Below are 26,167 nucleotides of genomic sequence, written 5' to 3' on the forward strand. Positions count from 1 at the left end.
ACACCTCTCCTTGTGACGTAAGTTAGTGCTGTGGACTGAACGCCATGTACCCCACCAAATTCACGTGAAGACCCAACCCCCAATGTGATGGGATCAGGAGGTGTGGCCTCAGGCATGGATTCGATCCTGAGGAGCCACCTGATGAATGGTCAGCGCCTGTCTTAGCTCCCTCGGGCTGTGACAGCACGCTGCAGACCGGGGCGCTCGTAAGCGACAGACATCCATGTCCCGTCCTGGAGGTGGGGGTCTGAGATCAGGGTGCCAGCGCGGTCGGGGGCTGGTGAGGCCTCTTCTGGACTGCAGACTGCTGACTTCTCGCACTGTCCTTGCATGGTGGACGGGGCCAGGGGGCTCTCCTGCACTGCTTTTACTGGGGGCATCAATCTCCTTTCTGAACGCTCTGCCCTCAGGGCCCCACCACCTCTCACACACCCCACCTGCTAACACCATGCCTCGGGCATCCGGTTTTCAGTGCATGAGCTGGGGGGAGGGGCACACAAACATTCAGACGGTGGCACTGCCCTTATAAGGGCTGAGAAAGCGCTCGCGCGGGCTCTGTCTCTCTCTCTCTCTCTGTCTCTCTCTCTCTCTCTCTCTCTCTGCCACGTGTACAAGGAGAAGATGGTCATCTGCGAAGTGGGGAGCTGGCAAGAAATGGATCTGCTGGCACCCCAGCCTTGAACTTCCCAGCCTCCAGAACCGTGAGAAACAAATGTCTCTCTCTTTGCACACGAGGGGCTCCCTGTAGACGGGAGCTGGTGCGACTTGGGCTGGGACTCTGGTTTTGTTCACTGCTGTATCTCTGGGACAGAAAAACCAAAACAAAGACAGTGCCTGGCACACGCCATCCTCTAAGAAATCTCAGCAGGGAACTGCAGGCAGCCGGGGCCCACCCACCAAGAGGAAGGGAGGGAAATACCTGCCGCATTCCCGCTCGCTCACAGGAGGGCCTTCCCCACGACGGCAAAGTGGCAAAGTCGGTCTCCGTACTTGCTCCGTGGGTTCTGGCAGCTTCTGGGCACGGTTAGTGGGCACCGGTGATGCTTTCTGACCCGAGACTTTTGAAAAGAAAAGGCGAGGGTGTGTGGCCAGCAGAAAGGGGACAGGCTTGGAGGCTTCGGAGGCATCTCCATATTCCCCGCTATGACCCGGGCAGGCTGCCTCACTCCTGGGCCCAGCAGGGTCATGATACCCACATCACGGGGGTTATGAAGATCAATTCAGTGAGCTGTGCATGTCGGTTCCAGGGCCCGCGCTGGGCTCCAGCCAGCACGCGATGGAGGAGCGAGGGGAGAGGAGGGAAATCCAATGTGCACACTGGCTCCCAGTTTTCTGCAAGCACACCAGGCCAGAGGCTCCTTCTGCAGCCAACAGAATGCTCCAGGGTCTTTTCAACAGGCAACCGTGGACTCCAGACCTAACACCACCTCTGAGCCCTTCTCCATCTGGGAACTCTCCCCCTTCCTCCAGGTCGCCCTCCTGGGCCTGCCCAGGCCTGAACCACCCTCCAGCCCATCGCCCTCGGTGACCATGACCGGCGCGCTGCATCTGAGACCCGCTGTCTGCTCCTTCACCAGGCAGGCCTCTCAGCATCCCCCGAGCCAGACACCTTCAGTGCTGTCTCCTCCAGAAGCCTCCGCCCACCCCTCCAACTGGACGTGAGCAGGCGGCCTTCGACTCCCAGTGGGCGAGTGTCTCTCGTACAGAACGGCCTCTGCCCTGTTCCTGGGCACTTCTCTGCGGCAGGATGTTCACCGCAGCACAAATTCCGTGCTCTCCAGGCCGTCCTGGTGCACGCAGCAGGCCCCTGTGCTCAGTGAATCTCGTGACTGAGCACAGATCCGGGACGGGGTCTGCGGCCGTGCGAGATGACCGGTTCCAGCACATAAAGGCAAAGCTCCCCAGGTGACGCCACGCGACCATCCGACAGTCAGGCGGCCTGGCCTGTAAGGTGCTGAGTTCCCATCACCACAGGTTTCCAAACAGAGCTGGTCTCTGCCAAACTTTTCAGCCTAATCCCACCACACCTTTCATTTTCAAACCCACTGTGTCCTGACACAATGCCATCCTTCTAGCTCCTCCAATGAGCAGGTCCCCGCTCAGAATCTCAATCTTCTGTTCCCTCTGCAGGGACTGCCCTCCCCTGCCCCCCCTCAGGACTCAGCGCAAACGTCACACGTGCGGAGAGGCCGTGCCCGGGCCACCCTGCCTGCTCGTTCACGTCACACCTGCATGTAAGCCCTTCCCCTTGAGTACGAGCCGGACCTGGTGACTTAATTCCAAACAAACAGAAAATGACAAGAGCCTGGAGACAGCTGAGGTGGGGCTGTAAGAGGCTGACTTCCGCCGCAGTCCCTCAGGCTCTTCTTCCCGCCTCCCTCCGACGACGCCAGCTGCCCGTTAGCGGAGAGGCCATGCACGAGGCTCTGCGGTCCAAAGGGCACTGGCCTGGGATCAGGACGGACATCCACAGGTTCGCTGGGAGCTTTAGCCACAAATCAGCAATGACTAAAATGTCGTTCCAAACTAGGTTTCGGAGTCGTCTATGGTACAGAAATAGGTAACTAGTGCACCTGGACTAACTTAGTTGTTGATAACTTGTTTACAGTCTCTTCCCTTTGCTAGATAGAAGCTCCGTAGAAGCAGGACCAACTCTGTCCCATGTGCTCACATACATACACATGTACACACGCACACACTCATGCATGCACAGCAGTGCCTGGCAAAGGCACTCCATGAATATTTGTGAAAAGACAAAAATAATCAAGAAAATTTCTATGTCAGTTGGCGGGTTCCTCCTAAGGCCTCTGTACCACACCCCTCCAGTGTTAGGATGTCATAACATCAGCCATGCTTGGAAATATTTCCTGGGAGAGCTCCCCGGGAGGTCCTCCAGCGGGGCTTCCCACCTCCGGGAGAACACTCATAAATCACGGGCCAGCAAGGAAGGCTGGCATGTGCTGAAAGGTGCCACGCACTGTCCTTGAGCCGCACCGCCGCCTCCACTCACCGCCGGCCAGGCGTCGTTCTCCCTCATTTCACAGAGGAGAGCGCCGAGCTGAAGCGACAGGCCAAAGCCACCTGCCTGTCAGATTCAGAGCCAGGTCCGTCTGCTCCCCCCACACAACCCTGATGCTCTAATCACTGCTTTGGCAAAACGAGCGTGAGTGAGTTGGGGCAACTTCGTAGATGCCCCCTCTGCACGGGTTATTCCGGGAAGGAACTGGCATGTGGTTTCAGTACTGACAGACTAATCTATACATATGTGGCTTTGTAAGTTTTGCCAGAAATCAACATGAAACAGGTCTTTAAAAACAACTTGCTGTTCTGTAAGGGGTGTTAACACACACATTTTCACTGGTTTCCGAAGGTTAGAGAGAAAGCAGCAAAGAAGAGACTGGGGCTGGGGCCGGGGTGCAATGGGCTGGAGAAGCTCTCACCTTGACCCCACAGCCTGGGCTGAGCAGGTGAGGAGGGGGGCACGGGACACACCGTTCTCCATTCTCCACCAGGGCCTCTGCCCGAAGGGATGGTGCTTTACTAAACAGGGACTGTGCTGAGCCAGACTAGCTGTTCGTCATCTCAGTTGCAAAGGGAGGTATGAGCTTCTCTCAACTGTCAGGAGGGAGCCCTGGAGGGGGCTGACTGTAGTCGGAGAAAATGCTGTATGTGCCAAGGACTGTGCCCTGGGAGACACTGCTCACATGGAACAGGCACTTCTGAGTCAATACAGTGGCAATAGGTTTATTACATCAAAAAAATAACTTAGCCCGACTGGTGTGGCTCAGTGATTGAGCATCGACCCATGCACCAAGGGGTCGTCAGTTCAATTCCCAGTCAGGGCACATGCCCAGGTTGTGGGCCTGATCCCTGGTGGGGGGCATGAAGGAGGTGGCCAGTTAATATTCTCTCTCAGTGATGTTTCTATCTCTCTCTCCCTCTCCCTTCCTCTCACTCTAAAATCAATAAAGAAAAAAATATTTAAAATAAAATAACTTAATGGCCACCCAGTTTCCCTATGCTCATCTACTCCTTGGTCACACACACCCCTCGCCCCCTCTGACGGGCCACAAGCATCTCCCTGTAACGGGCGTCAGCTCCGTTCTTGCCCAGTACTTATTCCACCTTCCTGCATAAGAACCCACACTTTCCTTTGCAAAACCGGGGAACACAGAAACTAAAACAAATGATGGACATGCTTAACTAGGTAAAAAAGTCAAAACTTTGGTACAGAAATTACCTCAGCAAAGTCACACAGGGCCCCGTGCTCAGAAGCCGCGGCCCTGATATGGGGCCTAATGCTCTGTGTTTGCAATCTGGAGATCCTTAATCATCTTCCCCCTCCATTTGTGCTTTGTAAGTGAAGTCTGACGGGCAACGGAACGCGGGCACGAGCCGAGGACACGTGGGTTCCTGCTGCCGCGGTCCACCTGACAGGTTCCTTCGAGAGTGTGCACTTGCCCTGCAAGCATCCGTGCCCCAGGGGGGAGACTTTAAATAGCAAAGAGAACTTCGAAAAACACCCTGACTAATCAAGAGAGCCTGCAGAAGGAAGAAGTGTTTTTATGCTAACTCTTTTTAAAATTTATGTCTATTGTTGAAAGTATTACATACATATCCTCCGCCCCTTTTTCCTCCACTGATGCCCTCTACCCGACTCCTGCCGCCCGACCAGGCCTTCACTGCACTATCGTCTGTGTCCACTGGTTACTTCAGATGCTCACACACTCTATGGTTAATCTCTTCTTGCCCCTACCCCTCAGCCCTCTGACATCTGTCAGTCTGTTCCATGCTTCTGTGTCTCGGGATCTATTTTGTCAGTTTATTGTGTTCTTTAGAGTCTACATATAAGTGAGATCATGTGACACTTGTCTTTCTCTGACTGGCTTATTTCACTCAGCATAATACTCTCCAGATCCCTCCATACTGATGATACCTTGGGCTGTTTCCAGATCTTAGCTATTGTAGATAGCACTGCTATGAACATACATATTCATATATTCGTTCTGACTGGTGTTTCAGGCATTCCCACCAGTAGTGGACTAGGGTTCCCTTTTCTCCACATCCTCACACCAGCACTTGTTTGATTTGTTGATGGCGGCCATTCTAACAGGTGTGAGGTGACACCTCACTGTCCTTTTAATTTGCATCTCTGATGATTAGTGACTGAGCATTTTTTCATATGTCTCTTGGTCATTTGTATGTCCTTTTTGGAGAAGGGTCTACTTAGTTCCTTTGCCCATGTTTTAAATGTCTTCCTTTTGTTAAGTTGTATGAGTTCTTTATATTGGAAATTAACCTCTTACCAGATGCATCATTGGCAAACATGTTCTCCCATACAGTGGGTTCCCTTTTCATTGTGTTGCTGGTTTCTTTTGCTGTGCAGAGCTTTTTAGTTTGAGGTAGTCCCATTCATTTAGTTTTTCCTTTGTTTCTCTTGCCCTAAGTGATATGTTGGTGAAAATTCTGCTACATGAGATGTCTGAGATTTTGCTGCCTATGGTTTGATGGAGGTCGGTGGTCTAGTTTCTTTTTTCTTTTTTTTGGCACGTACCTGTCAAATTTTCCCAACATCATTTATTGAAGAGACTGTCTTTACTCTATTGTATGCTCTTGCCTCCTTTGTCAAATAACAATTTGAGCATAATGGCTTAGGTCAATTTCTGGGTTCTCTGTTCTATACTAACTTTTCAACAAAGACCAGATTTCCATTTTGCACTGGGCCCTGCAAATTATGCAGCCAGCCCTGCAGTAGACCAGTGACAAATCTAAAGATCAGATTTCTATAATACAGATGACAAAGAGCTCTTACAAATCACCAAGGGAAAGGGTCCCCCTCCCATTCTTCACCATAGGTATTGGCAGGACTGACCCCACCCCCACCCCGAGTTACTGGCTCAGGCATGGCCACATCAGCTGGAACCTCAGGCGGGCACTTTAAAACATCTCCATAGAACCGTGTTGGGGGCGGTGTGGCACTGTGACGAGGATGGGGCTTCTGGAACGAAGACAAATCTAGTTTTGCATCCCAGCTCTATCACCTGCCAGCGGGGTGACCTTGAACAGGTGACATAACTTAGGCTCAGTGTCATACACTCAGTGTCCCTGTCTATAGAAGTATCCACTACTACCTGCTGCTTAGGATGCTTAAGAAGATAAAATAAAATAAAATTCTCATGGACCTCGCCAGGGCTGCTACTCAATCCATGTTGAGTCCCCTGGCCTTCGAGGGCTCCCTACGGTACCAGCCGTGGGACGGCTATGACAGAACATGGCTTCCTTGTCCCTCTCTATTCCCACTCTAAAACGGGAGAGCAAACCATCTGTCACCTGCCATCCCTTCAGACACACGAAGAGGAGCCAATGTCTCTGATGAAACCCCCTGGACAAAGAGGACAGAGCTTCAAGGTATCAGCCACCACAACGAGAGGAGCGCCAGGGACTGGTGCCAGCCGGCCCGGCCAGTCTGAGCAGCGTCGCGACGACACAGGGCAGTGTGAAGAGTTTCACACCACCTGCGAAAAGCTCACTTTTTTTTTTTAAATTGCTGCCAAGAACTGCTCTGCGGTCACATTTATTTATGGCTCTCATACTGTTGCAGGGTGCTGGCAGAGAGTCTACTTTGAATACCTTGACGCCACCTGTGTTATGGTGCGTTCCACCCCTAACCGTCCTCCCTCAAGCTGGAAGACGGCAACATTAAGTAATTTCAACCTTGTTAGCTACTCTGGGAACAGTCTCTGCCTCTGGGTCTCTGGCTATGGTCTGATTTAATTAGATTTAAAATGGAAATAGGTTTTCTACCTCCCTAATCACCAGCTGGCTCTTCTTTGAATATAATGGGTTAACAAAGACACAAAGTGTCCTGGCCACTGTTATACACACAGACCCAGGCAGACTGTCACCGTGGAAGCACTTCGGCTCACAGGATGCAGGAGGCATGGAGGTGTCAAGTCACACTGCAGGCTCAAATCCTGATCCTGCCAGTTGCGAACAGTACGACCTTGAGCATGTACTGACCATTGCTGGGCCCTGACATTTCATTAGTAAAACACAGGTAACCGTGGTACCCATCTCATGGGATTACTTCAAGAAATGACTGAAATAATGGCACATAGCATGGTGTCTAGTGCACAATAAGATGTCCAACAGCATCAGCTGCCGCTGTCCCTATACTACTGACCATCACTGCTTTGAGCCCTTTTTTTTTTACAATTTTTATTTATTTATTTATTTTTTATCCTTACCCGAGGACATTTTTCCATTTTTTGTTCAGATAGAGTGGGAGGGAGAGAGAGAGAGAGAGAAACATCAATGTGAAAGAGACACATTGAGTGGTTGACACCCACACGACCGCAACCAGGGTGGGGACAAACTGCAACCGAGGTACATGCCCTTAGCGGGAACCGAACCCGGGTCTCTCAGGACCACAGGCCGACGCCCTAACCGCTGAGCCAAACCGGCCAGGGCAAGCCTTTTGTGATTGATGAGATGAATTCTTATGTTCCACGCAACAACAGTTGCAGGGAAATGAAAGTTTTTTTCCACATCCAGAAGAATCACCACCCCCGCCCCGCCCCCAGCCTGCCTGGAGTCCACAGTCCACACAGATCCAAGCCCCACCATCTCGGACAACAGCAAGCGGGAGTGACCAGAGATCTCCGAGGACGCCATGCTTTCACGGGACCCACCGAGGAAGGGGTTGCTGAGGGTCCAGGGTGCTCCTCCGCTGCTCCAGTTCAGGTCCATTCCCACAGAAAATGCCAGGAGGCGAGAGTCAACCGACCTGCATCTTGGCAGATTTCTCTTCCTGACACATACGTTTGCTGTATGGAGGTTGAATGAATGACATGTCTGAAACTTTACATATGAAATCAAATTCGAGAAACTGTTGCTTTGAAAAGCGTTGGGAAGCTGGCCGTGCAGAGCAGAAGGGGCCGATGGACGCACACAGGGGCCAGGCAGGTGAGACGAGTGAGAGAAAGGGGCTAGTGGGGTGCAGTGGGGTGCCCAGGACCGGCTCCTGGAAACAGAGCAGGTGCGGCTCAGCCCTGGAAAGCACAGACCTGTTGCTGTTGTCTCTTCCCATTTTTTCAAGATAAATTAGAAATCAAAGGTTTTCTGTGAAATGTCTTAGTTGTTCAACACTGTCAATAAATTCAATTTGAAAACCTATCCTCACCAAATGAAATAGATCTGTGGGTTAGATATGGCTGAATTTGCCACATTCCAATCTCAGTTTTAAAGGAGCCCCTCAAATAAGTTCATCTTTGAGGGAAGAATCCTCTGTAATCAGAATAGTGTCCTCTTCGGCCATCCGCTCTACAAATCAGGATGAAGTGCAGTCATCCATGCAAAGTGTTTTACACAGTAACTAGCACACAGCAATATTCGAATGTGGCCAAGTATGATTTTTCCCTGAAGTGGGACCAGTTACAGAGGAAGAAGGAAGCTCAGAGGAGCAAAGCCCTGGACCTGTCTCTCCATCAAAAGGCCCATCAACGAGCAGAGGCTGCAGAAGTTGCCCTGAGCTCAGAGGGTTCACCTGTGCTGACCTTCATTTTCAAACATCCCATCCAGCCCTGGCAGGTTTGGCTCAGCAGTAGAGCATCAGCCCACAGACCCAAGAGTCACGGGTTCGATTCTGATCAAGGGTGTGTTCTTCGGTTGCGGATGGGTCCCCAGCCTTGGTCAGGGGTCATAAGGGAAGTAACAAATCGATGTATCTCTCTCACATAGATGTTTCTCTCTCTCCCTCTCTCTCAATCTATCTGAAGATACAATGGAGAAAAGTATCCTTGGGTGAGGATTTAAAAAAGAAAAATCCCATCCAAACGATCTCCAGTCTGCTTAGATATTTTGTAATTTTTTTTTCTTTATTGATTTTAGAGAGAGAGAAAGAGAGAGGGAGAGAGAGATATAGAAACATCAATGAGAGAGAACATCGACTGGCCTCCTCCTGCATGCCCCCCACTGAGGATTGGGCCCACAACCTGGGCATGTGCCCTGACCAGGAATCGAACCGGCGACCTCTTGGTACATGGGTTGAGGCTCAACCACTGAGCCACACCAGCCGGGCCAGGCTGCTTAGGTTTTTTAATCAACACAGCATTCCATTAGATTTGTCTTTAGTCAAAAAACCTGGAAAGCTGGAGGGGCTGGTTTTGGAGGGGACATTGCCTTTGAAATGTGATTTCCTACTTGTTTCCTTCTAGATGAATGGGATCCATCTTTTTGCTTTCCTCAAAAGATGTCCAAAAATTAAACCACCCAGGTATTTAGCAATAGACCCATGAGCTCCAGAGGAAACAACAAGCATTCCGATGGAGCTGTGTTCAAGGTCGTGGATGGACGGAGATGAACACGGACACAGAGAGGCTGGATGCAGCCAATCTGGCAGCTGCTCTCATCGCCCTCAGCCGCGTCTCTAGGACAACCAGACTGATCGAGCTAAACGCTCTTCTCTAAGTCAGTCCTTCACCTTAAGGGAGCTCCCCCTCCCACGCAGTCCCCCACACACAGGCTCCGTGAGGGGCATGAACAATGGTCCAAGTAGAGCCTTAGCACCTGCCCAGGAGAAACCCTTACCAGATGAGGTGGTGCCTGGCAGAGAACAAAGAGAACCCAGGCCACAGCTGCAGGCGCAGCACCTGCAACGGCCAGGCCTGCTGCACGTGTCCGATGCAAAGCTGCTGAACGACTGGACGAAATGAACAAACTCTAAATCCAGCGCTTCATCTCATCGTCTCTGGTCAAATTATTTGCCCCCTCTGCGCTTCGGGGTTCTCATCTCTCGAACAGGAAAGACAGCACTGCCATCCTCACAGCTGCTGTAAAAGTAACCGACTGACCGTGAAACGTGGTGCCCAGAACACCGTAAGTGTTAAATGCTCATTTCCCTCCTCCCTTCCTCCACTCTCCCATTTCCCCACCCGAACTGCCTCCAGCAAAATGCGTGTAAGCTCGCAGGACAACAGGAGAAGGGTTGGCGTGAGGTCTCAACGTTGGGGGCGGTGTCCAGAGGATGCAGGAGGGTATATGAAGCCCAGAGGGATGGCAGAAGAGAAGACAGGACTACAAGGACAGAGGAGGAGACCAGAGTCTGTAGAATACAGGGCGGGACTAGGGCCAGGACAGAGATCAGGCTGGGAGGACATCAGAGAGGGGTGTCCACCCAGGAGCCTGTGGACCTGGCAGGTGGACCCAAAGACTGGGGGGAGGGGGGTCTCACACATCAGAATCATCTGCCAGAATCAAAAGGACCCCAGGGCACCCACCACCGTCCCACCAAGTGCCGGGTCTTTCTCTAGCTCTCCAAGTTTTGCCTTAAACATGACCGGGACCAGGGAGGGTCCAATGTCATGGTTCCAACAGGCAAAAGGAATACACAGAGTAACATTTTTTAAATACCACCAAGAAAACTGCTTTAACAAGACTTTCCTAACAGGCATGACTACTAATGAGCAATCTTGGCTATAGCATAAGTTAATTTGCTCAGAATCCATAGGAAAAGATGGAGCTTCATGCAGAGGAAAACTAGATGCAACCATTTGGCAATAAGGTCAGGATGCGCATGTGCGTGCATGTGTACAAAAGCTCATGTCCGCATGCGCACACACTCCCGGGTCTGAGTCAGACTAACACCCGCCTTCCCTGACAATCCATTTTTCTCTAAGATGACCATAATAGTAATAATGTTAATAACAACAGAAGAGTAATGAATGCTATGGTATAAATCATTAATTCTCAAACCAACATTCTGCATGAGGCCTTCTCTTTGCCCTATTACACAGATGGGGCAAACTGAGATTCAGAGAGGTTAGAATATTCCCAGGAAACAGCGAATCATGCCAGCTCCCGCCAGCCAAGGTACAGGGTAGGGGCCACAGCCCTCTACTAAGGACTGACACAAGCTGGGAACCAAGGAGGAGCTGTAGTTTTCTTCACAGGCCCAAAAAAGTTCAGACACTGAGCCATCCCCAGCGTGTGCAGGGCAGTTAAGGGACCCTCTGGGAGTACAGGGGTGAGTGGGGATGGCAGGAATGGAGTGGACAGACAGCCGTGTTCCGGACAGGGTTCTGCCCCAGGAATCTTAGGAAGAAAATGCAGAGAAGACAACTTTTTCTTTTGAACATGAACATGCCCCTAAACTCACCTACCAGCCTATCACATCGGGCTTCTGACGGAGCAATTTGAATCCATGGCTAAAAACAGTTGCTGCGACTTCCTGAGTAAGGACGTCTATGTCACAACTCTGGGACCCATCAGAGGCAAGGCCCCGAGACCCAGGACTCACGCACAGGTTAACCAGGGCTCTAGGATCGGCTGCCCGGCTCCAATACCTGCCAGGATGTCACCTCAGGCGGCTACTCAGACTCTCCAGGACTCAGTTTACTCATTCTGTAAAATGGCGGCAAGGGCCCCTTCCGTATAGAGCTGTCGGAAGGATTAAACGGTTCACTTCTTGCAGAAAGCCCAGCTCAAAGACGCTCTGCGTGACTGTTAGTTATTATCTATGGCCATCATGCCCATCTCTTAGGGGAGGCAACTGAGCAGCAGAGATGTTAAGCCACTTGCTCAAGGTCATGAGGGGGCCAGTGTTTCCCGAGCAACATCGCTGTGCCAGGCCCTTCCTGAGCCTCCACACCACAGTGAAGTCGGCATTCCTGTCCGTCTGCAGGCGCAGACTGGGGCCTGCGGGGCTGGGTGACACGGTCACAAGAAAGTAAACGGCAGGACCAAAGTTCACACTTGGATCCTGTCAAAAACAAAACCTTCTAACTGTATCACATGTTCTCTAACGAACAACCCAGAAAATGAGAAACACCCCGTACAACCACTTAGAGCAGGTCCACACACTGGCCCACGGCCCACATCCAGCCCGGGCCCGTTTCCCTAAACAGCCTTCTTCTGGAACACAGCAGTGACCACTCATCCACATGCTGCCCATGGCTGCCTTCACGTGACAATGACAGAGACCACAGACCCAACGGAACATGAGTGCCTTCTGTCTGGCCATTACAGAAAAGGGTTCTCAGACTCTGGCCTGCAGCAGTGGCCAGGAGGTCACACTCGAGGGATGGGAGCCATCGTCATGTCCACACCATTTCCACTGCACACCAGGCCAGCTGGGTTGCACAGGGATCCAGCCCCTCCCACTGTGTCCCCAAGGCGCTCCGTGTCTTCACACGCCCCACAGGAAGAAGACTCGCCCAGGCTTCCCAGCCTCAGAGGCACCGTCATTCTGGGCTGAACAATTCTCCACTGGGGGCCATCCTGGGATTTGCAGGGTATTTAGCAGCATCCTCGGCCTTGACTCATGTAGCCAGTACCACACCCCTCGCAGTTTTGACAACAAAAATGTGTCAGGACGTGGCCCCAGGTCCCCTGGGGGACACGCCCCCACACAGAGCATCCCTGGCCAGCCACTCCGCACAGGCCCGTCCTAGGAGCCCTCAAAGGCAGGGGTGATTCTGAAGCATTAGCAAGGTGGGTGGCACCTGAGGGCAAAAACCGGCGCCCCTGGAGGCACGCATTAGATGTTTATCCCTTTCAATCGGGGACAGGGAAGATCCAGTTTCATTAGCAATACTCGGTGACACCTACTTGGATCAAAGGGGTGAGGTGGGCAGCCTGGGAACTGACCACTTCCACTTAGAATGGTTCCTGGGGGAAAGGCAGGGCCTGGAAACGGACTACACACACCCGCTCAGAATGACACGTGGTGCACAGTCCCCTCCGAATGTGGAGCCCAGGTGCACACACCACTGGGAGAGAAGTCCCTTCTTCGCAGAGGAAGAATGTTTGTGCTAGCCAAGGGAAAGCGCCAGTGCAGTCCTTCAGCGTCGGCTGGACAGAGAAGGGCCACTCCACAGTGCACACACGCCTCTCCCCCACCCTCTCGACACAGAGCGGGACTGAGTGTCAGCGAACCGGGGGCCCGGGCGGCCAGCACGCTCCAGGCCAGTGGGCTCCATGTCTTACGCATGCAGACACCACAGGAACGCATCCCGCTCACCGCACAGGGTCAATGCACAGGGGACCACCTCTCGGGTTATTTAAGCCACTGGAAGACAGACGCACACAAGCCATTAGGAGGGCTGGGTCCCCGTGAGGATCCCAGTTATCTTCACGTGACAACGATGTTCAGTGCCTGGGCTTTCTCTGCCAGGTGCTATGCGAGGAGCTGGAACCACAAAACCCAGTAAGCCCGAGTTCCCGCCTTTGAGGGGTTTAAGAAGTCAGATGTTTGGGATAGCTCAGCATCTCCTCCCTCCTACTGGTAACACATGGTTTTGTCTGGGAAACCATGACTGTCCACCTCCAGTGTGCACGGCACCAGCGGTTGGCTGGCCAGTCTGCGAAGTCCTTCCGCAAGAGGCCACTGGGACGCCATCCCAGGTCTACAGCGGGGTCAATGAGCTGCTGGGATGGAAGCCAGGAGCTGGGGTGCTCATTCTGCTACTGCATGTGAACAGCCCACTGAGAACAAACCCCAGCTGGGAAGGCTGAGCTGAGAGAAGCGGGCAGACCATGTCCTGATCGTATCATGTTAGCACCCACATCCAGCCACACCCGAAGCCCACCTCTTAGAAGAGTCTGTTACATGAGCCATTACGTTTTGCTTCAACAATGATTAAATCTTCTCAAGGTCAGTTCCTGGCCATCAGAATGAAAAGAAGCCTCACAAGTGACACAGGTACATAAAGTCCGCAGAGCCATGACAGAAACATATTCCAATCTGAAGGACGCCCAAGAGGAGGGATCAAACCTTCCTCCTCAAGAAAGGCTTGAACTTGTGAGATAAAGGAAGGTGACTGACCAGTCCAAGAGTTAGGTCCTCTGGGGACAGAACCACAGATGCCAGGCCCCCGGAGTTGGTCATCTCTAGGAAGCCTGGCCTCACCCCAGCCAATAATCGAGTGCTTCGGGGTCAAGACCACAGCCTGTGCTTTTGTCTTCTGAGAGTGGCTGCCAGCACAAAAAACACTGTCACTGGGGATGTGGGCCAACCAAGGACTTGCTATTTAGCTTGTGGAAGAATTTTCTGTACATTTATTTAGCTAAGGTACTTGAAACCATCACTGATGCCCCTTTAGGATTAGCTACTTTAATAAACAATCCATATCTGAAAGTCCAGGGATACCGACAAGCTAAAAGCATCTTTGGCAGAGGGCAGCGATGGCAGTAAAACAATAAAAGCATCAGCTACAACAACAACAAAAAAAAACAGCTGGTATTTACTGGGGGTACTCTGTGGCAGGCACCAAGGTAAACACTGTGTGTCAATTCTCACTAAATCTCCCCAGTAGTACAAGATGGGTATGGGTATCTCCATTTCACAGGTGAGGAAACTGAGGCTCAGTTAAGTGGTGACTCACCCAAGAGCAAAGAGCAAGCGGCAGCTGAGCCGGCTCTGGAAAGCCAGGATGGTCTGACTCCCTGGCGCTGCCTGTGCCACCAGGTGACTGTCTGGAGATGGCCCGAGTGGGGCTGAGCTCCACAGTCAGGCCCTGTAGAAATCGAGAGGACGATGCCATGACCCAGGCTGGTGACATGAAGGGCCCTGTCCTTGTGGCTCTCGGTCCAGTGTTGCTTGGACCCAACCCAAAATAGTCTCCTCTGCGGAGAGAACCCAGCAGGTGGCCCAGCTCAGGACTTGTCCTCTCTGCACACATCAATGGCCCGGATTTTCTGATTTCTGCATGCTCTCACTTACACACGCCCTGTTTCTAAGTGCCAAGTGACTCTGCTAATAGCCTGGATTTAGCTCCCCCACCCCAAATTCGGATGTTGAAATCCTAACCCTCAGGACTTCAGAATGTGACTGTAATTGGAGATGGAGTCTTTAAAGGGGTTAGCCCCATTTTACTCCGACAAACCTATCGGGACTCTTGTCCAGGGCTGCAGAGTCGGGGTGACCTAGATTCAAACCCCAGCCACTTGACTCCAACTCCAGCTGGGATTAGCAAACTACAACCCGTAGGCCAAGTCCAACTCTGCTGTCTGTCTTCATATATCAAGTCTTATTGGAACACAGCTCTGCCCACTCACAATTCTGTCCGCACAAGGAAGTAAATGCAACAGAGACCACGTGTCCATCAAGCTGAACTGATTTATCATCCAGCCCTTTTCAGAAAGTCTGACAACCTTGCTCTCGACCTATGACCCTCACCATGCTGCCCAGTTCGACCCTTCCAGGATGATCCCCAACCCTGACTGCCCTTACACCCAGAGAGAAGAAGAGAAAAGGGAAAAAATATATACTTAAACATAATCCTACTGATAAAACAAAGAACAAACCTAATTCTCTGCAGATCCTTTTGTTCTCTGAAATTGCCAAGATGTCAACCTCACACAAGATAATAAATAAGAAGCAGCAGCAAAGTGCTTCCCAAATATTTAATTAATGCATTTTATCTGCTTCACCACCTGGGAACAATGGGCCGCGGGTTGGAAGATCAACTCTAAGCCTCACTGTTGAATTCTGGGTTTTATAAAACACTTGTCACAACCTTAGTATTACTGAAATGTAGTTTTTTCCCCCCCGTTATTATTAATTAGGTTTTCCCTAACAGTCAGTATCACAATTAACCTTCAAAAAAGAGCTGCCACAATGCATTTAACTAATTTTTATAAAGCAAACCTTTTCCAAATCACCTCGCGTTGGCTTCCCAATCCTTCTTCCTGGGCACAGTTTCCTTGTCAAATTAAAATCTGCTACGAGACCACGCAAAGAAATGCCTTGTGACATTCTAACAATGCTGCTCTCCTTCTTCCAAATGCCTTTCAGAGGGAGCCGACTGGAAGGGCTACAATCGAATTGCAGCCGTGTTACAGTTTTGCTCTCTCCCTTAGGGAGGGCCCACAGAACGGCAAGCATGGGATACATCGGAGTAGAGGGCAAAGCTTGGCAAAGGCAAGTAGTTGTGCTTTTGGAATAGGGACGCTTCTGTGTGTCTCACCGGCAGGCAGGGCGCGATATCGCTGTAACGTGCCTACCACGGCGGGGGTTACATAAAGGGCCAGAGGGAGAAACAGAAAGCCTCCTGGGTGAAGTCGCGCAGAGCTTGTGTCCTGGTTGAAATGTCCCTGCTATTGTTTCTGCTGCTCTAATTTCCCTCGATCTCTCTCATTACCTGACAGCGTCTGGGAGGTTTTAGAAATGGGTGTCTAGGTAGCTTGGGAGGTCTCAGTAATTTCCCAAAGATGGGTTCCTGGTCAGAAGGGCCGGCTGTCAGCTCTGAGCCATATCTGGGGCACTGGCTACTGTCAAAGGGGATATGAGATAAGTGAAGAGCCAAGACTTGAGTTTCAAGGTCAACAATGTGAGAGCAAAGGGGGAGGGGATAGAATCAATTAACAGAAGGGCCCGGGACTGAGACTGCAAATAGGCTTTGCGCACCCAGTACAACTGAAGAAAAGACAACAGCCAGAGGCCGACATTTAAATGCGCAGGACTCGCTGGAACGCAGGAGGGCCTTACTCTGGATGCTCCTGCCTTCCCCCCGCGGGCTCCATCCCTGGCAGGCGGCACCTGCCAGGCGTCAGCATCTGCACTGGTGGGCCCTGCCTTCGCAGCATCCAGGGACCAGTGGGCATGGGCTGCTCTGTTTTCGGAGCTCTGAGGATGTCGTCCTCAATGTGACTAATGGGACCCCCAAGAGGCCATGGAATGGTGAGAAAGGAGACAGGCTCAGAGAAAGCTACCCTCATATGTGGAAAGAAAGAAATCAATAACCTGTGATGGCTCACCTGCAGTCTCTGCAGACCAGGGTAACTCAGGCCCCACAGAAACACTGTGTAGTCAATTTGGTCAAAAAACACTTAAAATCATTTTCTATTTTCATATATATATATATATATATATATATATATATATTTTTTTTTTTTTTTTTTTTAAATCCTCATCCCAGGATATTTTTCCATTGATTTTCAGATAGAGGGCAATGGGTGGGGGGCATTGATGTGAAAAAAACACATTGATTGGTTGCCTCCTGCAGGGACCTTGACCAGGGCCAGGAATCGAACTGCAACCAAGGCACGTGCCCTTGACCAGAACTGAACCTGTGACTCTCTGGTCTACAGGCCGGCACTCTTAACGGTTGAGCCAAACCAGCCAGGGCTATATTTTTTAACAAAGTATTTGTCAAAGAGCACAGGAAAGCCCAAATAACAGCTCAAACCAATAATAATAAATGCCTGCATTTTATCAACTACATAGTTCATGTGAAGACATCTGAAAATACGACTCTGTTTAATTCCAACAACCCTGTAAAGTAGGCCCATATTACAGATGAAGAAACTGAGGCACCGGAGTAAAGGGATAAAGACGGTATTCAAACTCACGCCTCGTGCACTGGGGCCTGTCCCCGGAGGGAAGGGCAGCGCCCAGCGGCGTCCCCTGCCGGCACTCCGCCTGGCATAAAGCGCTGGCAGAGGCCACCTCCACGGACTGCAGACCAGCCCTCCCTGGAGGAACACTGCTTCCTGCAGAAAGCAAGGTACAAAGAGAAACTTCGGGGGGAAGAGAAAAGAAAAGATGACTGTGATTAGATTTCCTCCAAACAGAACAGGTAGGAAGCAAGCTGGGCACAAAGAGTACAAGGCAGATTTCATTTAATAAAAAATAAATAAAATGTGAGGTTTCTAACCCCGGGGATTTGGGGCTTCGCCGGAGCCACCACTCCAGGCTCTATTTTTCAACTCAACAGCCAGAATGAGCCTTTGAAAACCTGCCTCTGCCCAAAACCCTCCAACGACCTTCCACAGGGCCTCGGGAGAGCTCAGACCGCTGCCCGAGGTCACCTTGCACCAGCCCTGCCCTGGCCATTCCATCCACAGGACAGTGCCACGAGGGGAAAGCGCAGAGAAACCAGGAGGAGGAGGTGCCCACATTCACTGAGCCCAAAGGGACAGGACTTCTGATGGGCAGGGGGTACGGCAGTGAGGACCTTGGGGTGTGCAGGGAGTGACACGAGGTGGGCGGGGTTGCTCCCTGAGGTGACCAAGAGTAAGACCCCTGACTCCAGTAAAAGGGGCCTTTTCATACAACACTAATCTAGATACAAGTGAGCCCCATCCCTGGGGAATCTACTCTTAATTCATGTACCCTTGAGGCTACTGACAGCCCCTCCAACCTAATAAGCTTAAATTCTGCCTCCAACATTTCACCTTTGCTGGCTCTCTGCCTGGGACATTCCATCCTAGACCTTTGCGTTTCAAACATCATCTCAGAGACCACTTCCCCCACCCACCCACCCCCAACAGTCCTCTGATCACATCACCCTGCATTTTCTTCAGTGCACTTGGCTATCTGAAATCACCTCCCCCACAAGAATGTAATCTCCAGCAGAGAACGTGTGCCTCGTTTATGCCCTTAGAGCCCTTGTACCCCGCCCAGAACACCTGCACTGACATTTCCTACTGATTTTAGGGTGGACAGTCCTCTAGAGCAGGGTCAACCAACTACAAGCCATGGGCTGAAGATAGCCAGACACCTGTTTTTCTAAATAAAGTTTTATTGGAACTGCATTAGTCTCCTTGAGCTGCCAAAATATTGCTAACGGACTTAAACAACAGAAATTAATTGCTTACAGTTCTGGAGGCTGGAAGCCCAACATCAAGGTGTTGGCAGGGTAGGTTTCTCCTGAGGCCTCTCTCCTTGGCTTGCACCTCCCTGCTGTGTCCTGGTGTGGCCTTTCCTATTTGAATGTACAATCTTGGTGTCTCTTCATGTATCCAAATTTCCTCTTTATATAAGGACACCCGTCCTGTCCCATTGGCCTGTCCTTATGACCTCATTTAACCTTGATTGCCTGCTTAAAAGCCCTATCTCCACATACAGTCACATTGGGTGTTAGGGCTTCAACGTCGGAATGTGGGGGGGAGGGGGACACACTTCAGTGCATCACAGGCACAGCCACACTTACTTGTTTACATGAGGTCTCTGCTGGCTTTCGTACCACAGGGACAGAGCTGACCACTTGTGACACAGACTCCAAATCAGCAAAGTATGAAAAGTTGACTACGTGGCCCTTCACAGAAGTTTGCTGGCTCCTGGTCTAGAGCAAGGCTCCCACTACGGTCAAGGTGACCCTCGTGCTCCCCACTGAAGTCCAGTCCAGGGCACCCAGACTCTTTCACTTTGCTTCACAGTCACCAGTGGCTGTGTCACTCCCCCAAGTCAGCCAGAATGGCCTGGAGTGTTAAACCAGAGATTAAAAGTGCGAGCCCATGAGCCCTGGCCGAGGGGCTCAGCTGGTTGGAGCATCATCCTGTACACTGAAAGGTTGTGGGTTCAATGCTCAGTCAGGGCATGTTCCCAGGTTGTGGGTTTGATCCCCAATCGAGGTACCTGTAGGAGGCAACCGATTGATGTTTCTCTCTCACATCGATGTTCCTCTCTCTCTCTCTCCCCTTCGCCCTTTCTCGCTCTTAAAAAAAAAAAAAAAAATCAAGAAGAAACATATCCTTGGGTGAGAAGAGAGAGCAAGACATTGAAAACCTATTTGAAAAAATAATGACAGAAAACTTCCCTAACTTGGTGAAGGAAACAGACATACAAGTCCAGGAAGCACAGAGAGTCGCAAATAAGAGGAACCCAAAGAGGCCCACACCAAGACACTTCATCATCAAAATGCAAAAGGTTAAAGACAAAGAATCTTAAAAGCAGCAAGAGAAAAGCAGTTTGTTACCTACAAAGGAGCTCCCATAAGGCTGTCAGCCAATTTCTCAAAAGAAACTTTGCAGGCCAGGAAGAAGTGGCAAGAGAGATTCAAAGTGATGAAAAGCAACGGCCTACAACCAAGATTACTCTATCCTGCAAAGCGATCATTTAGAATTGATGGACATAAAAAGAGTTTCCCAGACAAGGAAAAGCTAAAGGAGTTCATCACCACCAAACCAGTATTACATGAAATGTTAACAGGTCTTCTTGAAGGAGAAAAACAACAAAAATATGAATAAAATGGTAATTAATACATATCTATCAACAAGTGCATCTACAAACGAAATGAGCAAGCAGAACAGAAACAGATTCATAGATACTAAGAACATTTATTGCTTGCCAGATGGGTGGGGGCTAGGGGGATGGGTGAAGAAGATGAAGGAATTAAGAAGTACAAATTGATTGTTAGACTGATGAACCTCAAAGGGAAGGGGGGAGGGAGGGCAGGATGAGATAAACCAAAGAACTTCTATGCATATATGCATAACCAATGGACACTGACAATAGTGTGGGGAAGGCAGGAGGGGGCAGGATTGGGGAGAAGGGGTTCAATGGGGGAAAAAAGGAGGGATGTCTGTAAGACATTCAACAATAAAGATTAAAAAAAAAAGTAAGCCCATGAGTCACAATTAAGATATGCCCAGGAGACTAGGGATCAGAATCACCTGTCAAGTGCCAGCCCCAGGCAATGTGGCGGAACACACGGTTTGCAGACACCACTCCCACTGTCATTCGGAAACCACTTAAGGACTGCTCAGAAGACAGGGAAGAAGACACGCCCTCCGGTATGAGACAAAGTGGCGCCATCTGTGTCCCTTTTTATCCGCCAAGATCTATCAAGGGCCAGGGACAGGAGTGGCTTCTATTCTTCTTGCGGCTTTTTTCTTTCTGCTCAACCACAACTTCAATTAGAGTCAAAGGACCTCAATTTTAAAAGCTACAGGGAAGAAGACGCCAAGGCCCAGGTTCAGATTTTTAAACAGACGTAGGTGGTGCTTCCTGCATGCCAGGTACGCTATCAGCTCTTCCTCTCAGCTGCCCACCGCCTCATTCGAACACGCCCAGCGATGCTGCCCACCTGCTCTTCGTGCCAGGGACGCCGCAGCCACAGCCGAAGCCTCTGCTCCACGGAGTTCACGTTCTAACTAGACACAGACAAGACCTGGGAAACGGTCATGTGGACGGTGTTGTTCTGAAGGGAGTGAGGTGGAGGGTTTGAGACTCTCTCCCTGAGCACGGGAGCTCAGCAGCACCCTCTCAAGGACGGGAGCTCAGAGCTGAAAGCTGAGGGGTGCGGGCTCAGGAAGAACATTCCGAGGCGGAGGGAGCTGCAAGTACCACAGCCCTGAAGTCTTTCGAAAGAAATGAACAGAGGCCACTGCAGGGCAGTCCAGCAGGCCAAGAGGAGAAGGAGACTGGACATGAGGACTGAGGAGGGCACCGAACCCAGCCTGAGTGGCCCAGGAGGGCTGCCTGGAGGAGACAACGCCTGAGCAGGGTCTCAAATGATGTCTGGGGGTGGAAGGCTATGTTTCAAACAGGGGAACTGCACAAGCAGAGGCAATCAGAGACTTCCCCCGAGCCTTCAATCCCCGTCCTCTTTGTAATGGGACCTGGGAGAAGACACCCTGACACATGTCCAGCCACCTGTGGGAGAGAAGTACTGAAGAGCTGGGAAAACATACCCTTGCCAAAGGGATTTCAGAAAACCAGAGCGTGGCTCCTTGGGTCCCAGACAGGTTTCGGACAAAGAGCTGGAGATTGCCCTGGCCGGTTTGGCTCAGCGGTTAGAGCGTCGGCCTGCGGTCCAGAGAGACCCGGATTCGGTTCCTGCTAAGGGCATGTACCTCGGTTGCAGTTTGTCTCTGGCCCTGGTTGGGTCGTGCGCGTGGCAACCATCGATGTGTCCCTTTCACGTCGATGTTTCTCTCTCTTTCTCCCTCCCGTTCTACCTGAACAAAAAATGTCCTCTAGTGAGGATTAAAAAAAAAAAAAAGCTGGAGATTTTAGCAATGCATCTCTGCCTCGAAGACTTGATTGTAAATGACCAGCTCTTGCTTATAGCTTTCTTTTCAAAGGGAGCCGTATTTATGTAGTTTTGACTACAATTTATAACTAGGTTATGGTCTCCCAGGGAAGCCTCATCTCATTACACACCTCCTTCCCTCCTTCCACAGCAGTTATTTACGAATAACAAACTTCCCCATGGGGAATTGCTGCTTGCAATTATCTTTCCCTACATGGATGGACGGATTTTCAGTCTCTCCTGTAGTAGGGCACTGCTCCAAAATGTGCCGGGATACCCTAAGCCCTCTGGCCTCACCTTTTTTTAAAGCAGCTTTATTGAGGTATAAATGACATACAATAAAACTGCACACATTTAAAGTGTGTAATGGGTAAGTTTTGACATTTGTTTACACGCACAAAATTATCACTACCAACAAGCTAGTGAATACATCCATGGTCCGTGAACGTTTCCCCAGAACCCTCCCTCTTGCCCCTCCCCACGTCCCCCCTCAAGCAACAAGTGTCTGTCTATAAAGATCAGTTTGCACGTCCTAGAGTTTGCTCTAAGTGGAATCGTCCAGTACTCTTTTGATCTGATTTTTTTCATGCAACATAATGATTTTGAGATTCATCCATGCTAGCATTTACCAGTGGTTCACTCCTCTTTATTATATGACATACCACAATTCAGGTAGCTCTATTTGGGGTTTTCCAGTTTGGGGCTGTCACAAATAAAGTCACTCTGAACGTCTGCACACAAGTCTCTGCAGGGACGAGTATTTCCTTCTCTCAGGGATTAAAACCTAGGCGTGGAATGACAACCTTGTCTGGGAAGGTGGAGGACCATCCCTTTGTGCACCTCTCTTTTCACGTTCAGATGCTGAGATCAGTGTCTAGCTGTCTCTCCAGAGGCAGGCCAGGCGTGACCTTGGCTGAGAGGGAACGTGAAGTGGGTCAGAGGGAAACATTTTTATCGTATTATTGCTCTCCACATTTGAAGCTCTCAGTGTACAGCTCAGGCTGGGATAAGCACTTCCCAGTTGTTGACTGAATTCATTCCTTCAAAGCCCCACGAGCAGGTATCATTTCCATCACCACTTTGCAGACAGGGAAACTAAGGGCCAGACTGCTGAAGACACCTGCCCCAGGTGACTGACACAGCAAGTCCATGATGGCGGCAGGATCTGAACCCAGGCCCTCTGGCCCCTGAGGCCACAGTCTTAATCAATTTGCTAAGCTGCTTCTCAGTGCTTTGATCTATTTCAGCAGCATGCACTTGTGGCTTCCCAGTGTGTCCCCTTGGCTGGGCTGAGCACCATTCCCAGAACTCCCTTCCGGTCTGCTTCCAGGAGGGGCGGCCATGCGGATCTGAAGGACGGGAGGGAAGCAGCAAGCAGTCCCTCTGTAGCTCTATATCTTCTTGCTCATCTGCAAACTCACCTCTCCAGTGTGAAGCCACGCTGGCCTGCAAACACCCCACCTTCGCCTGGGGCCCTGTCCTGAGCCCATCCATGAGGGGCCTGGAGTGCGAAGGCACCCTCAGCACCGAGAGGAAGGCAACAAGAACAAGCACGGGCTTCAGCCTGTGGCGGTGGCGGCTGCTCCCGATGCCCGAGCGCTCTTCTCCCCGACGCCCTCCCTGAGGACTGCCAGCTCCCGCGCCAGGTGTGCAAACAGTGCCCACAGCGGAAGGCCAAGTTCTGAGCCGCAGTCCTTACTGTACACATGGAGACACCTCCTGGTGGCTCTGCTCCTCGGACTGAGCCCTGACTGCTGCATAGCGGCTCAAGAAGTATGAAGGCGAATATGAACCAGCCCCGGGGGGGGACTGCAGCCATATGGCTGGGGAGGGCACGTGGATTCCAGGGGGGCAGGACAACCGAAGGCACTCAGTGACACCTACATGGCAGCGTGACTCCACTGCCCCTCCTGAAGGGAACTCCCGGTTTCTGCAGAGCACAGGACACCTCCAGCCAGGTAATCCCTGGCACGAGTGATTTAGAGTGAGTCAGTCCCCACACCTCCGGGAGTCCCTGTGAGGGTGCACTCACTCAACACACATCTGTGAAGAGCCTCCTGTGTGCCGGGAACCATGGTCAGCTCTGGGATGACCCCGGGAGCAAAGCAAGCTGACGGAGACAGGTGGCACGCAAATAAATGGATGCGCCAGGCGCCGTGAAGAAAAACAAGGCGGGGGCAAGAGCATGGCGGAGGCGGCAGGCTATTTTGGTGCCGAGGATCAGGGAGGAGCAGACACCATGTGACGCCATTACCACGAGAGCCCTCACGGGTTGCAGGCCACCGTCCTACAGGCTCAACTAGAACCGGGTGCAGGGCAGTGGGGCGGCTGGAGTTTGGTTACTATGTATCTGCGCAGCACCCAATCCGAGCCCCCGTCTCTGCTCAGCAGCTGACATAGCATGCTGTCCAAGCAAAGGTCCTGTGAGCTGCACACAACGCCAAGAGACCCTGAGCTCACACAGGGAAGCCCATCTCTTCCCCCACCTCTCTCGGGGTACACGGACGGCACCATAGGGCTCAGACACCACAGTCACTCCCAAACACACTGGGTGGGTAATTTTATCTTGGAGCAGTTTCTGTCTATGCTCATGCCCCGAAGAGAGACAACCATTCATCACAGCAGGGCTTCCTTTCCAATGGGCTCTGCTGCCCTGGCTGCTTTGGCTCAGCAGTTAGACCACTGGCTCGTGGACCAAAGGGTCTTGGGTTCGATTCCCAGTCAAGGGCATGAACCTGGGTTGCAGGTTGATCCCCAGTCCCTGTCGGGGTCATGACGGAGGCAACCAATCGATGTATCTCTCTCACATCAATGTTTCTCTCTCCCTTCCCCTCCCTTCCTTCCACTCTATCTGAAAATCAATGGAGAAATATCCTTGGTAGGGATTAACAAAAAATAAAATGGTCTCTGCTGCCACCATTCTGTTTGCCCACATCCCCAGCCAGCCGAGACCTGCCATGTCCCTGAAGCACTCTGAGCAACAGGTTTATCACCTCCTATGGACCTGCACACAGTCGACAGCTGCACGATCACACTCACCATCGCCGCACCTTGTCGGCGCTCTCATCGCCTGTGCTCGTTAGCTAAATAAATCCTCACATGTTGTCCAGACTCTCCGGCTGAGACACAGGGGACAGTCTTTAATTTGTACCCATCCAGAAACACTTCCGTGTGAGCAGCAGCACTGAATACCAGCCACGCATTGCAACAACCTGCCTCAGACCTGCAGTCAAGGAGGCTCTTGTTTTCACTGTTGCTCCTGGCACCCTGACAGTGGCCGGCACATAGTAGGTGCTCAGTAAGTATTTGTAGACTAAGACCGCAAAGTGGAGATGATGACGGTACCTACCGAGCAGGAGTGTCTGAAGACTGAGGACAGTATCTGACCCCAGCCTAGTGCCACAGCAGTTACCTCGCGTGCGGATAACAAGCAACCCAAAGCCGGGGTCAGACCCAGGACCACCGCAGACCCTGAGGGGAAATGCTCACAAGACTGATCATCAGGGGACAGAGCGGAGGCTGCAGGCCGCAGCAGCTGCCACGGACGGTGACTGGGCAGAATGCCAGCTGGGGCAGGGAAAGCAGGCCTTTGCCTGTCCGCGAGGCACCTGGGCCACTAGTTGTGACACACGTTCAGGGCAGGGGTGGCTGGTGGGCAGAGTCCAGATGGTCAAGGTCACTGGGGCAGTGAAGGTCCACACGGGGAGCTGGTGGCAGCATTTGCCAACAGGTGGGGGTGGACTTCAGCACTTCAAGGACCAGCACCGCCATGCCAGTGCTGAATCCAAGCCCTGCCAGAGGCAGCCGGGCAGTGACCGCAGTGCAGACAGGCCCCCGGGCCCCAGAGCCACTCTGAGCTCTGACACAGGCGGGACCTCTCGGGGACCTCATAGCCTCCATGGGTTCCACCGCTGACGGCTTCTGGCCTCCTCTTGGCTGAGACGTGCATCCAGGCGTTCATACCTGCTGAGCCGCCGACCGCGGGAGAACACGGGGTAAACGGTGAGCAGAAAGCCCAGAGCAGCCCAGGAGGCGCCCGGCCTGGTTCACGTCCACGAAGCACGCGTGTGGTGACGGCTCCAGGTGCGTGGCCCTACACCTCGCCCCGCTCATGGCCTCACCTCTTCCAGGGACAGGAAGGGCGTCCTCGTCGCACCCTCTCCGTCTCCTGAACAACAGGACGCGCCGTTTGCCCACAGCCTCTGTCTGCAGGCATCAGACCCACAGCCCTGGGTCCTCATCACAGCCCGCAGTCGATGTCCCTGCTCCATTCAGTGGAGGAGAGAGCGTGGGTGAGAGGACCCAGAAATTGAACCGAATCTTTGTTATCACAGCCATGACGGTTTACCAAACTCTCTCTTGAAACCCAGTCTCAGAACAGCCTGTTCACCAGCTGTCTGAGGACAAGAAAA

At 51.7% G+C, this 26,167-nt stretch overlaps 1 protein-coding gene across 14 annotated transcripts in view; it reads right to left on the bottom strand.

The window, feature by feature from the left end:
* Positions 1-26,167, bottom strand: part of SNX29 (sorting nexin 29) — a 526,970-nt gene that overhangs the window by 196,654 nt on the left and 304,149 nt on the right. Inside the window, exon 17 of one of the 14 annotated variants that reach the window (XM_036280946.1) lies at positions 924-1,058. The exons of 11 other annotated variants lie outside the window; for them this stretch is intronic. In XM_036280946.1, the coding sequence (XP_036136839.1) occupies positions 939-1,058 (120 nt within the window). In that variant the 3' untranslated portion in view covers positions 924-938. Of the gene's footprint in view, positions 1-923; positions 1,059-9,742; positions 9,831-26,167 lie in introns of those variants that run through there. 2 more of the 14 variants (XM_036280944.1, XM_036280949.1) reach the window with 2 other exon arrangements.

The sequence above is a fragment of the Molossus molossus genome, unplaced genomic scaffold (assembly GCF_014108415.1).
Source record: "Molossus molossus isolate mMolMol1 unplaced genomic scaffold, mMolMol1.p scaffold_m16_p_3, whole genome shotgun sequence".
Lineage (NCBI taxonomy): Eukaryota > Metazoa > Chordata > Mammalia > Chiroptera > Molossidae > Molossus > Molossus molossus.